This window comes from Lissotriton vulgaris, chromosome 12, assembly GCF_964263255.1.
Source record: "Lissotriton vulgaris chromosome 12, aLisVul1.2, whole genome shotgun sequence".
Classification (NCBI taxonomy): domain Eukaryota; kingdom Metazoa; phylum Chordata; class Amphibia; order Caudata; family Salamandridae; genus Lissotriton; species Lissotriton vulgaris.
The window spans coordinates 19,796,300-19,810,053 of NC_141700.1; the positions used below are offsets into that span (position 1 = coordinate 19,796,300).

A 13,754-nucleotide genomic window follows, 5' to 3' on the forward strand; every position below is an offset into this window, starting at 1 on the left:
GGCCAGCTGATTCTGTTGGCTTGGAGGTTTTAGGCTTGAGGTTTAGGGTTTAGAAGATGCTGGCAAATGCCAGGTCTTTTGGAATGGTCTTCATTCTATCTTGAACAATAATAATAATCCACATTTGTAAAGCGCACAATCACCCGTAAGGGTCTCTAGGCGCTGGGGGCCATCTGGAAGATTAAGAAAACTATTGCCCAGAGCCACATGGTGCTGGGGTAATCTGCCACCGGTGCCGGGGATCCAACCATGATCCCCAGATTCCGGAGTCAGTCGCCCTGGCCGCGGCGCCACACCTCTTCCTGAACAATTCTAGACCTCTGACCCTTACAAACTGTATGCTTCTGCATGGCAGAGATGGGTTTGTTGGTGCGATGAACAGGGTGGGGTTCCCCTGGTCACATATTTGCTTCTCATAGTTAATTTCCTATCAAGTTTGGCAGGTCAAGGTTTGGCCTACAGATCAATTAACAATTTTCAATCAGCTATATTAGCGGGTCATCATCCTTTAGTTGGAAGACCGGTAGGTGAAAATCTTTTGGTGTGCAAATTGTTGAGAGATATTAGATTAATCAAACCTCCTAACCCACATATTTCAAAGTTATGTGATGTTACTGTGGTACTCTGATTTCTTAGGGCATACCCAGCCAACGAGGATCCCTCCAGGAAGTAGTTTCTCTTTCTGGTGAGTTGTTTCGCATATCTAACCATACTAAAACATATTCTCGCTGTGTGAGCTCTCCGGCTCTCCGGCTTTTTCTGGCTTTTGTGGTGCGTTGTTTCAAAGCCTATGACGACTGTGCCAGGGAATTTGGTTGAAGCCCTGGGAAACTGTTACTTATATCCCTACAGAAACATTTTTAACCAGTGAAATCAGCCACTCCGGCCAGATGGATCAGGTGGTTGCTATCAGAGGCTGGCATTGATAGTTCCCCTTTCAGTGTACATTCACAGAGAGGCGCTATGGCTTCCAAGTCTTTAGCCCTGGGTACAGATTGGAGGACAGCTGCTGATTGGTCTTTGGACTCTATGTTTAAAGTGTTTACCATAGACCAATTGTTGATTTATCTCTGTGGTTTTGGGACAGCTTTGAACAACCATAATCTAAAGCCTCCGATCCTGACATAGAATAAAAATATTTCTAGCTGTTGCATCAAAGAATTTTCTGTTTTATTAAGGACACGGAGGCGAGGATTATCCCAACTTGATATATCTTGATGCACGTTTCTCATCATATTAAATGCGGTTACAATAACATGTCTTGCATAAGCTTGCGTGAGATACAACCCACTCTTGTTGTTTTATGTAGCAATTTTGATATATATTGGACACCCTGGCACCCTTGAAATTGATTCCTTATTTGCGATTCGCTAATTGCTAATCGCAAATAAGGAATGACTCCCCATTAATTCCTATGGGCTTTTAGGCGCATAGGAATGAATGGGAAAGCCATTCCTTATTTGCAATTCGCAATTAGCGAATCGCAAATAAGGAAGCAGTAGAAATCGCATAAAATATTGCGATTTCTACATGCATCCCGTTTTGCGCGTCTTTAATAGCGAATCCTTAACATTCGCTAATAAGGACTCGCAAAACGTTACTTTGATGAATCTGGGGGATAGTCAATCCCGAAACTTTATTGGTAGGAGAAGTGGCAGGTCATGAGACTGCTCATGGGAAATGTAGTTTTTGATGTTTACTGAAATGTTATCATTTCATTGGCTGCTGTGTTTTTGCAGTAAAGAATAGAGAAGCATAATATTCGTCTCTGTGTCCTAATAGAACTGAAAATTATTTGACACAACAGCTAGAATTTTTTTTAGCCACATTCTGACCCAAAATTTTCTGATTGCAAAAAATCCTATAAAGTATGTGTTTCTTTTCTCTCCACAGCTCGCCAGGCCTGCAATTATAAACAAGTATGTCCAGGTCATTCCTCTGCCCAAGAAGAACCATGATATCCCGACCGGAACCTCCTGTAGCGTGGCCGGGTGGGGCCTCATTGACGTAAACCAAGTGACCAACAAGTTGTTTGAAACCAACATCACTGTCGTGAGCCGCAGGAAGTGTGCCCGCCTCTTCCCCTTCCTGGATGAGGGCATGTTCTGTGCAGGAAGTAACAACAAGATGCGGGACTCCAGCCAGGTCAGCGAGGCCTTGAGGTCCCATGAGCTGGGAGTTATGCTAACATGATGGTTGCATGGAGGGTTGGGGGGTTCTAAAGGTGCAGTCCTCTGTTTACAGTTGACCTTAGAGGTCACACAATTACCAAGATGAGCATAGCTTAAGCCCTTTCACATAACACAGTAGGAATTTCTACTAATTCATGAGGGGATCTTAGTAGTTAACTCCTTGTTGGTAAGCTCTAGGGTGGTCAGTCCCAGGGGTTATATATACACTGACAATAGATACACCCAGCGGGAGAAGCCAGCTGCAGAGGACAGGCCCATGGCTGTTAATGAAGAGGGAGGGCCGACAGGTTCCAAGTGGTACGCGCCAGCAATGGAGAGCGCGGCGATGGAACATGCCCCCTAGCATCCAGTCCAGTTGAAGGGGCCACATTGAGTGGGGTGTTTTATTGCATATACAGGAGGTTTGGGTGGGTATGAGGGGGCACTTTTTAATTCTGGTTCCTCCAGTCTGCTTTGTTCTTTCTGGCTGTCAGAATCACTTTGGCATTGTTGATTCTGAATACCGAGGCGCAAGCCTCATAAGTCCATGTTCTGCGGTTGGAGTCTGACTTCTGTCCAGCAGTTATTTGAGAACATGCCAGCATGCTTCCAAAAGGCTCCACCGAGCTGCGACAGTGCACACGGACAGTGAGTCGATCTATGAGATAATCATCAACAGTGGATAGGGGACAATCCCATTGCAAGTAATCAAAAGTTCCTCTACCATATAGTGGGTCGAGGCTGAAGGCCGAGATTCTTTATATGGACAAACTCTGAAGTACCATGCTGTCTCCTTACAAAGGACCCAGTTATGGGTAATGTTTATGTTTATGTTTATGTTTTTGGGATTTTTATTGCGCACAAATACCCGAGGGTGTCTCGGCGCATATCGGACTGCCTGGGACAGAGAGCTACCAGATGAATCATTGATTAAAGAACCAGGTTTTCAAGAGTTTATGGAAGATGATAAGAGTGGCACTGGTTTTGATGGACAAAGGAAGAAAGTTCCACAGCCTGGGGGTTGCTACTAAGAAACGTCTGTCTCCCCAGCTAGTGGTTCTGGTACGTGGGACAGAGAGGAGGTGGGTACAAGCCGAGTGAAGTGATCTTTGAGGAGCATAGATCCGAAAAGCATCCTTGAGGAACCTGGGTCCTGAGCCATGGATGGCCTTGTAAGCAATACAGAGTGCCTTAAACTTTATCCGGCTCTTGACTCTTAGCCAATGCAGGTGACGTATGGCCAGAGAGGTGGGGTGGCGGCTGGGGATGCCAAGCAGAATTCTGGCCGCTGCATTTTGCACCGATTGTAGATTGGTTAAGATCTGTTCTTGCGTGCCAAGGAAGAGGGCGTTGTCATAATCCATTTTAGAGAAAACAAGAGTGGTGATCAAGGTTTTCCCTGCCCCTGGAGGGAGATATGGCAACAGCTTTTTGATCTTCCTTAGAGTATAGAAGGACGATGAGACCACCGCATTCACGTGGTGTTTAAACAACAGCTTCTCATCGAACATGATACAGAGGTTTCTGACCTTGGCAACCGGAGTGGGGGTGGACCCATTTTACTGGGCCACCAGATGGAGGACCATTCCGGAGAAAGGTTGCCAAAGGTCATCACCTCGGTCTTGTCTGAATTTAACTTCAAGCAGTTGCTTGACATCCATGAGCTAATGGTCAACATCCCTTCCTGAAATCTTGCGGCCACGGCTGGTCCATCCTTGTGAACCGCCAACACCAGTTGGGTGTCATCCGCATAGGTGGTTAATGTGTTCCATATAAGTGGGAACAAGCTAAATTACTTAAACATTAAGGGCCATATGTATGAACACATTTTACCATAGACACAGAATGGGTAAAACCTTTTGATACATCTCGCCCTCAGTTTGATATAAATGTGTGGCTACTACCACCTGCAGGTCAAAACTGAAAGCGCGTCTGTTGTAGCATGACTACATTTTCCAATAAGTTATTACAATTAAATAGAGGTTATTGTTTCATTACAGGTGCATCATGACACCAGGAACCAACTGCAGTAATAAGAAAGTAATGTAGGCATTATAAAGGCCTATACTTCTCTCTCACTGATCATACATTTAGACATGTGTTATTACTGTAGCCAAGAGGTTCCAAAGTTATTGTGAAGTTTAAACGTTATCAAAATGTTCAGTAAACAGCGCCAGGAAGGTACTTAGCAAGAGGAGATAGTGCCACGGAGGTGGATGATGACAGTGGATAGGCCCAGGGTGGTAAATGTGAGGCAGGATAGGTCTAGAGTGGTAAATGATGCGAGGAGATAGGTCCAGGGGGGTAAATGATGTAACAACACCCAACTACAAATAATGTCCCTCTGCACTCTTATTCTTTACAAGGCCTGTATCTAGGAATCCTATGGTCATATTTACAATATTTTGGCACAGGGCAGTGCCACGAGCCTTCTAGCTGCGCTGCCTACGTCAAAAGAAAAGGGCAGGATTGTGCCATATCTAAAAGATACTGCATATTCTTGTCCTTTCTGCTGGCACACAAACGGCAGGGAGCACCAACGCAGGCACCCTTGCACCATGGTGCAAGCGTGTCTGTGTTGATGGCATGATGAAGGGACACCTTCTTGCACAAAAACTATCAAAGGTGGCGTTTTCCTCATTCTGTGTGTGCAATGCCGCACACATGGAAAGAGGAAAAAGAAGGAGAAATGTAAACACTTTTCCTCATTACTCCTGTTTTGAGAAGGCGTTAGATTGTTGTAAATCTGGGGCAGTGTCAAAGACCATGGGTGTTTTATGGGAACACCCACATCAACATCCATAGAAAGCCCTTTCCACGCAAAGTAAGGCTTTGCGTGGCCTTGTAAATATGGCCTGGCACACTGCACCTCCGGAGCGTCACAAAGGTGATGCTCCAGCGGCGTAAAAGTGCTGCAGGGGCATTGTAAATATGCCCCATAGTATAAAATCCCCTCTAAAGTCTCTCTAATACTCTGCTGCCTGGAAAGGTCTTTCTAGACATGAATGTCTCCATTGGTCAGCAAAAGAGATTGCCAGAGGTTTGCCTTTCCGAGTCACATACGCTGCCCAAGTCAGGCCACTAAAACCGAACCCAGAGCTTGGGGTGTGTGCGGAGACAATTACCTTGGACCAATTTGAAGTATGCTTCTCTCCAGTTTGGCGGCCCCCTCTTAAATTATTGTACGGCTTAAATAGTTTCTGCTAGAAAATCCAGAGTACAGTGAGGTACCCAAGCCATCATAATCTCAACCAGGTTAACAGTCATCAATTTATTCTCTAATTTGTAAGTTGAAGTTTACAGAGTTGGTTGTGTCTTTCAAAAAGGCTCTCAAAACCTACTTTTTTAAGAGGGCCTACCCATGAGTAAATAGGACTCTGTAAGTTTTCTAGCTTCTGCATTTGATTTAGGCGCCTTGACGCCAATTGGGCTAAGTCCGCGCATCTACAAGAACTGTTTCATTTATTTCATAATCCTGAACAAGCAGGGGCCTCCTTCAGGGAGATGTGAGCAGTGAATGAATGAACTTTTTAAGGTCGAACCTACTAGACAGCACATGTGCTGTCTCTTGAAAAACATATTGTGTGCGTACCAAGAAAATACAGGGTCTTGGAACCCACCCATTTCATACCATTGGTTGGCTTTCCGGTCACTCTCAATCGTCTGGTTCTTATTCGTGGCTCAGCTTGTCAATCTTGTGTTTGTCGCTCCAATGAAGTTTAGCCTCTTTACGATGTCTCTTATTTGGCTGGCTTCTGTGCTTCATCTGCTCACTTTTCAGGAATTACTTTTTTCTTTTTGGTTAAGCACACAAATGGAATGCATGTATTTTCTATCAGTCTCCCTTTTGTACTTCTACCCCCTGCACTACCTGTTGCTTTCTGCGACTCGTGTACTTTCCCCCGCTCCCTCCCTCTTGCGCACTCCATGTGCTTCTCTCCCGTTGCTCCTCCCACCACCCATGCCCTCCATCTTGTATTCTCCCGCCAATGACCTTTCTCTCTTGCCCGTTGCTTCGCCTTCACACTCTGTACTCTCCCTGTTGACTCCTTGCCTGTGTGATCTCTCTACCCGTTGCACGGCCAATGCTTATTCCTCCCACCCACCCCCTGTGTTGCTTCTATTCCCCCACTCCTTTAAAAGAAAAACGCTTTTGCATGTTTTTTATTAGTAACTGACCCATCTCTGATCAGTTTGTAGGCGCACACATGCTTGGTGCCTGCACCTACAAAGCGGCACAAGCAGCCATGTAAAGGCTTATTTTTTTAAATCTCTAGCCATAAGGCTCAGCATTGGGAATGCTGAGCAGCATGTCTAAAAAACATTGGCAGAGCCAATAGGCTCTAAAGGGTGAGACCCATTGGCTTTGCCAATGCTTGTTCTCTGTAGCACCTTACTGTTTGTCTCATTTTTTTTTGTCCTTTGATTTCTGTTTCAGGGAGATTCGGGAGGGCCTCTGGTCTGTAATGGGGTCGTGGAAGGCGTGGTGTCTTTCGGCATGGACTTCCCACCGGGTGTTTACACTCGAATTTCCAATTACCTTCCTTGGATCAAAAAGACAATGGAATGAAGGCAGAGTGCTTCGAAGGGGCAGACGTCTTCACAGCGCCTCCTCAGTTGTGTCTAAGTTGTAGATGGATGAAAACGCATTGGAAACGCATAGCTGTGTGCGATGGGTCTTCATTTTGGTGTCCGGTTTGCTGTTCGACTTAGAATGGTTACAGGGGTCATCCAGCTAGAAGAACTAAAACCTGGGGCATATTATCAAGACAAGCGATAAAATTATCGCCGTTTTAGCAGCAGAAAACTGCTGCCAAAACGGCGATAATGGGCTTGATGATATGCTCTATGGAATTCCAATTGAAGCCCATGTTAGACGTCCTTCACATTTAACATGGGCTTCAATTGGAATTCCATCGAGCATATTATCAAGCCCATTATCGCCGATTTAGCGGCAGTTTTCTGCAGATGTTTAGAGCTCACAGAACACGTTCATATTTTCAGCTTGTTGTAATTTACCAGAAGGTAACCAGAAAAGAGGAGGAGAGAAAACAAATACACCGCGGAGGTATAGTCCGGGCAAAGGAGTTAGGATAGGTTGGTTTAGTAGGTGGGGCTTCAGTTTAACTTATAGAACATCTTTAAGCAGGGTGCAGGTCTAATGTCAGATGGGAGGCAGTTCCAGTTTCATGGCATGCCCCTCAGGTTACTGGGAGAGGTGTGATGGGGTGGTGAGGTAGATGGCTTTCTTAGTAAGGCTGTTTTTAGACTGCTTATGCTTCTGGAGGAGCCAGGATATACTTTAGAGGAAAGAATTGTGGCTCTCTTATAAAATGTCCTAGTAGATGTGATGAGTCTGGAGACAGCTTGAAGATCTGCCTTCAGAGAGTCAGGGCGAACCTTGGGAAGTCCAGTGAATATATATATTTCCATATTCAAAACGCAAGATGTCTAATAATTGGACAACGAATATAAGACCTTGGTTATAGGGCTCAGCCTGAGGACTCAGGGTGGTGTCATCTGGTGTCTGACATGTCTGGGTATTTCTGCAGTATGACCAGGGAGGCTCTCCATCAGGTGTGGGACTCCTCAAATGGTCTGGATGGTTCATTAGAGTTTGATGGATGCATGACCTCTGTCAAACACTGGAGGCGTCCCGTCCACTCTATTCGGAGTGTATACATGCGTACACGTTGTAAGTAGGGCAGCAAGGACATTGCCCAGATGTTGTTTGGTGTCCTGCGTCCACCAAACTCTAAATAACCGTTAAGGCCGAGTCCCATAGTGCGAAATCCAAATCGAATGAGTGAGGCTAAATTTAAGAAGATTTTCAATGTGCACGAAAGAGAGAGGTACACCAGGGAACCAGCCCAGAAATATGACTCCTGGCAACTCTTGGCCTTCAGACAGGCAATGTAAGCCAGCAGCTAAAGGGTGCAAATAAGTGATGGTGCCAAATTACAACAAAGTGCCTGAAAAATGCTATTATATCAGAGTATATGGAGTGCTCCTGGAGGCCAAATTATATATTTGATGGAGTATGCAAAATCCTTACCGCTTTCCTGCCTTCAGATCTCGGAGAGACTCTGATCAGGAGGAACACAAAAGAACTTGTGGAGTAGGAAGAGCTGAAGCAGGTGAAGGACCAGGGGAGGGTTTAAAAATGTAGTCATAGTAACGTGAAGCCGCCTCAGTGGTCCTGGCCCATTGGTATCCATGTGAACTTGCCTTGTCCAATGGGGGATTCTGTTTCAAGCAACAGACTACAGCTGGGGCAGCTACACAGCTCAACATACACACAGGCACCACTTTTTGTCCACGAAACCCTCAACCGGCCTGGTGGAAGGGAAAGGGCGGCCAGTACTTCCTCAGAATGTTTTTTCTCGTTGCTTGGTAGATATCAGCGGTGTGGGAGGGAAGGGGTGCAGTATAAAACACCCCCCTCTTATCTACTCTTACATAATCTTATTATTCTCATGAGACCTAACCCTGGTCTAGTCTGTTATCTTCTGATGCAGCCCTTTTTCTCACAGTGTGTGCAGAGTCACAAGACAGGGTGGAGGAAAAAACAACACATTAGGGTCAAGTAAATTGTATGTAGGACCGATTCTTTGAAATGTATCCTTAAACATACTAAAAAGGTATGTCGTTTCACAACTATAGTGAGACTCGGCCTAGGTGCCAGTGGTGCAGGTCTCATCCTTTGATGCCTGGCCACCAGCACTTGGATTACAAGTCAGCACTTAAAGGTCTTCAAAGCTAAGTCCAGTCACTAATGTAAGACAGACTGCTCGGCGATGCTGTCTGGCTCTCACAGGGCAGGGCTCCCCTGTCCCTTCGGGAGTCGTAATACCGCCCGTCCCAGTCACATCCTTTGCCGTTCATAATCCAGCCCCTTAATATACTGCTAGAATGATAAACACAAGCCCTCCTGGGGTGATTGCAAGCAGCCTCATGGACAAAAGCCCCAGGCTGGGCGGGAGGCCCCTTTGAGCCCAGGTGATTTCCCAGACCCAGGCGAGGTTGCAGCAGGTGTCCTTTTGAGGTGTGTGTACATTGAAGACAGATCCCAGTGGACCCAAACCTCAGATATTTGACTGCAGACGGTTCCCACATCCTTGGCGACTCTCTGGATCTCTCCGCGGCATTCGTGTCCGCCCCATATGTCCAGAGCGCCTGTGAGTTCACGCTTCCAGTGGGCCTCCATCACGACTTCTATCCAAGCCACCCGCTTCCAACGGATCAGCAAGACATACGATACCGAACAACGTTTTAAGAATGTTTCTTTATTTTCCTTTGTTTAGAACAAAACAACAATGAACCAAAACAGAGCGTCCCATTCTGAGGGGAAATGAAGTGCTCTAAAAGAACAGATTAGTTTACAAACTAGGGAAAGTCTCAGCACACTCTGCGTCTGTTTCGGGAGTGTTGAACACAGCGACTGTGTTAAGTCAACGCTGGTGCTAAAACCTTGTGAGTGTACCGTCGAGCCGCCACCTCCTTCGGCTCAGCAAGCGACCGCCATTCCTGGTCGAGGTTCCGTTCCTCTTCCCTGGGATTCACTCCTTATCTTCAGAGAGCAATCTACCCGCAGGTAATTAATCGGTCTGGATTGGATTGTAATTGCATTTATATGTCGGTTGCTATCCCTGGCGACGGGTTGAAGTGCTTTACAGCAGGCAGCAGACTACTGACGTCATTTGACCATCTTCATCCTCAACATACGGAAGAGGAGGCGGCCCAACCCCTGCTCCTCTCTTGGAGGGAGCCAGCCTGTGAACCCCTTCTCCTGTGTCCAGCCAGCTTCAAACTGTGGTGCCTCAGATGGGCTTTGAGAGAGTACGTGGTGCCTGGGGGAATTTAGAGGAAACGTCACCACCACCACTGGACCGGTCTTCAGCCGTAGCGCCATGGGTCCTCAAAGCAGTCTTGGACACCCAGCCTATGGGAAGAGCCACAGCAAGTCTACATTTCCAGGGCTGCAGCAGACTGATGGCTCTCACTCACTTGCCACATAATCCACCGCCTGCTGAACACTTTCAAGATTTCAACAAAATATATGGCACTTTCCTCTTCAGACTAATCAATAGTTACTGCACACTTCCCAACATAGGTATTTCTGTGTCAAGCAAAGAACAAAACCCCATTTTTAAATGTATTTCAAACAAGGCAGAAATAATGATTATTTGTCGTTGAACGTTTTGCTTCGATATCTTTGCAAATTCATGCGTATGACAGACACAGTGTTCCCAAATTAGGGTATTTCAGGAGCACGCTTCAAAGTGGAAGACTCAAATAGATATTGCATCTCTTTTTAAGACTGTCTGCCCTTGAATCTTTAAGTATCTGTTAGGGAGATATATTTATGACAAATATGAAATGTAAATTACTCTTTGGTAGGGCTGTCTTTCGGATAAAAGGCATACAGTGTTTATATATATATATATATATATATATATATATATATATATATATATATAATCCTGTCCACATGTATTTCACAGCATATGATTGCAGGAACGGACCTCCACACAGAAAAGTTTTCTAAAATGCGTTTGTTTCCCAAATCACAACATGACGCGTTTCGGTCATATAGTGAACAAGGCTACGGGAGGTATCCGGAACGCGTGGATGCAGCTCATTTTTCCTGAATAAATTACTTTTGAACTCCTACCTGAGAGCTGATAGCATCCTTATTGAGGATTGTTGCTCTTGTGGAATATATATATATATATATATATACACACACACACACACATATACACTGTTCAGTAAACTATGAATACACCCCTAAACTGAAAGCTCCTTTTAAACACTGCTGGGATATGCAGAGGGAAAGTGGCTCACCTTTTATTACAAGTGGTGTGCACATGTCGCCTGTTTCCCATAATAATGTACATGAAGTCCTTGATTCCATGCAGAGCTTCATACCATAAGATGCTTTCTCTAAAGTGTCCACCTAACAGTTGCTCAGTTTCATGGAATGCACATGTATGTCCTGGGAAGGGGTGAACGCTGCACTGCTGGGATTAGAACAGGGGACCCGCAGAGCATCCTATTTGTCAGCCTCGACAACCACCTCCATTAACATGACAGGACGCTAACCTGTCAGACCAAGGTGAAGCGCTGGGAGTAACAGGTACATCTGAAGCACAGTGTGGAAAGGACGTGTCGGGTGTAGCTGAAAGGCCTGGTGTGGAGGAAGTGCCAGGGGCAGGTAAAACATCAGTTCGAGAGTAAAGGGCAGGTGCAGCTTTGTTCTCAGTAGGTCAAAACTCTTCAGTTCATGTGGAAGAGGAAAATTAAGTCCTAGAAGAAGATCTTCGGTTGCACGTTTCCTATCTGAAGCACCCCTACAGACGCGTGCACAGTAGTTTGATGGACCAGGAGTCAGTACTCGTGAAGGCCAAACTTTATGCTTAGAAGGGACACATGGCTGGATTCAACATGGCCTAATGTGGTGGTCGGAAAAGCCAGGACTCGAATTCAAGATGGCCGACGTGCTGGTGAGAAGGGCCACAAAGCTTGATTCAAGATGGCCGACGTGCTGGTGAGAAGGACTACGAAGCTTGACTCAAGATTGCCGAAATGCTGGTGAGAAGGCCCACGAAACTTGCTTCAAGATGGCCGATGTGCTGGTGAGAAGGCCCACGCAGCTTGATTCAAGATGGCCGACATGCTGGTGAGAAGGACTACGAAGCTTGACTCAAGATTGCCGACATGCTGGTGAGAAGGCCCACAAAGCTTGATTCAGGATGGCCAAGATCCGGGTGAGAAGGGCCAGGAAGCTTGATTCAAGATGGTTACCATTCTGTTGAGAAAGGCCCGGAGGCTAGATTCCAGATGGCTAAAAGTGCTGGTCAGAAGTGCTATAGGGGTCTGCCTTAAAATGACAGAAAGTATGAGTCTGTCTACATGGATCACCTGCGCTCCATTCAAACCCAGTAGACCCAATGGCTAAGGGCAACCACCATCTACAGTAGCACAAAGTCCCTTAGGGTCTTGATTAGCAGGGCTTCCTTCAGGTCATCAAAGACCTTACGGATATTGTCTGTGTCCGTGGCACACGTGAAGTGATGGTAGAACGTCCAGTTACTAGTCTCTTTCTTTGTGCTTTCATCCTGTGTACACTTTTCAAATACATCCGTGTACATCTTCAGTATGAATTCCTTGGCCGCCTCGGAGTCCCTTCTGGGTCCTGAAATAAAATACAAATACAGTCGGTTATGAAAATGATCCAAGACTGCTCAATATCACGTTGCAAATACAAGACCCCTCTAGATGGGTAGGGTTGGAAGTGGGGGGGGGGGGGGGAGTTTAAAGACCTCTGTTCTTCACTTGCAAGCCAGTATACAGATGAGGGTAAGGCCAGAGAATGTGAGGGAATGGTGGTGGCTGGAGGGCACTGTGGTGTTAAAGGCAGTAGAGGGTGTGTCTGTTGTGGGGTTGTAAGGGAGTTCTGTGGTGGCGGCTTGAGGGGACTGTGGGTCAATGGCAGTAGATGGTGGCAGAGTGGTGAGGCTGTAAGGGGTGCCAGTGGGTAATGGAGACAGCATCTTCATGGCTGTTGCACGCTGAGGCTTCAGGTCGTGATGTGTCGTGGTTGGATTGACCACCGCGATCTCACAGTGCTACTCATCACTCTGACTCGGACAGTGTTCGCCAGGTTGCAGCGAAGGGAGACTTTAAAAGTGTACGAGCGCTCTTTCTGGCCCTGAGATCTTTCCTTGTGTCTGTGTTTTGCTTTGACTGAAACAGCCAGATCAAATGATTAGTACATCCTTGGGAGTAAGAGAAACAAGCACCACCAGTCAACATTTTATTCTTTTTTTTGCAGTAGATTTTTTTATGCCTTTTTACTCTTCCCCCAGCCTCCACTCCAGTTTAGTCTTTTGGAATCAGACCCTGGGTTCCAGCATCACCTGCCCTTCTGGATTCACCTTTGTTTTAGGATTCTGGATTCAGGCTCCTCATTTTCTGTAGAGACAATCTTTTAGAGTCAGCCCCTCGCCCTATACCCACAACAGACTTTCCGGGACCTGCCCTGGCCCTATGCCCAGGTTAGACTTTTAGAGTCAGTCCCTGGCTCCACTTTTAGGCAATTCTTTTATAGTTGTCCTGTAGCGTCACACCTAGATTAGACTTTTAGGCTTATATTTACAAAGATTTTGCACCATGTTTGCATCACAAAAGTCAAGACTAGACCTTTAGAGTCAGCCTCTTGCTCCACTTCTAGACTATTCTTTTAGAGTCAGCCCCATGGTCCCAAATCTTGAGTAGCCTTCGAGAGTCAGAGCCCATGGCTCATGCGTATGGGTAAACACAATAAAAGACGGCGTAAGCCAGTAAAGGACAGGCTATCATGTTCATAGTATCTAACCAAATTAGATTATGTATCAACAGTGCCCTTCTTCGCAGGCTGGGGCCACAATCTGCTCCAATCTTGTATTTTCTGTGACTTTGTGCTCCGTTAAAGCCTGCATACGTGCTACTGACCTTCAGTTTCGCTGACTGATGGAGAGGTGGGACGAAACCTGGTTCACTACATTTAGTCAATGGAATTTAGGACAGACAAACTCACAC

At 46.0% G+C, this 13,754-nt stretch overlaps 2 protein-coding genes across 2 annotated transcripts in view; one reads left to right on the forward strand and one right to left on the reverse strand.

The window, feature by feature from the left end:
• LOC147673077 (mast cell protease 1A-like) overlaps positions 1-6,793 on the forward strand; it is a 58,590-nt gene extending 51,797 nt beyond the window's left edge. The window contains exons 4-5 of the mRNA XM_086946761.1: positions 1,894-2,145; positions 6,610-6,793. Of these exons, the coding sequence (XP_086802887.1) occupies positions 1,894-2,145; positions 6,610-6,741 (384 nt within the window). The 3' untranslated portion in view covers positions 6,742-6,793. The remainder of the gene's footprint in view (positions 1-1,893; positions 2,146-6,609) is intronic.
• A 4,204-nt stretch (positions 6,794-10,997) lies between these two features.
• The window catches only part of GNA15 (G protein subunit alpha 15), an 82,236-nt gene continuing 79,479 nt past the window's right edge, over positions 10,998-13,754 (reverse strand). Inside the window, exon 7 of the mRNA XM_086946762.1 lies at positions 10,998-12,369. Within this exon, the coding sequence (XP_086802888.1) occupies positions 12,146-12,369 (224 nt within the window). The 3' untranslated portion in view covers positions 10,998-12,145. The remainder of the gene's footprint in view (positions 12,370-13,754) is intronic.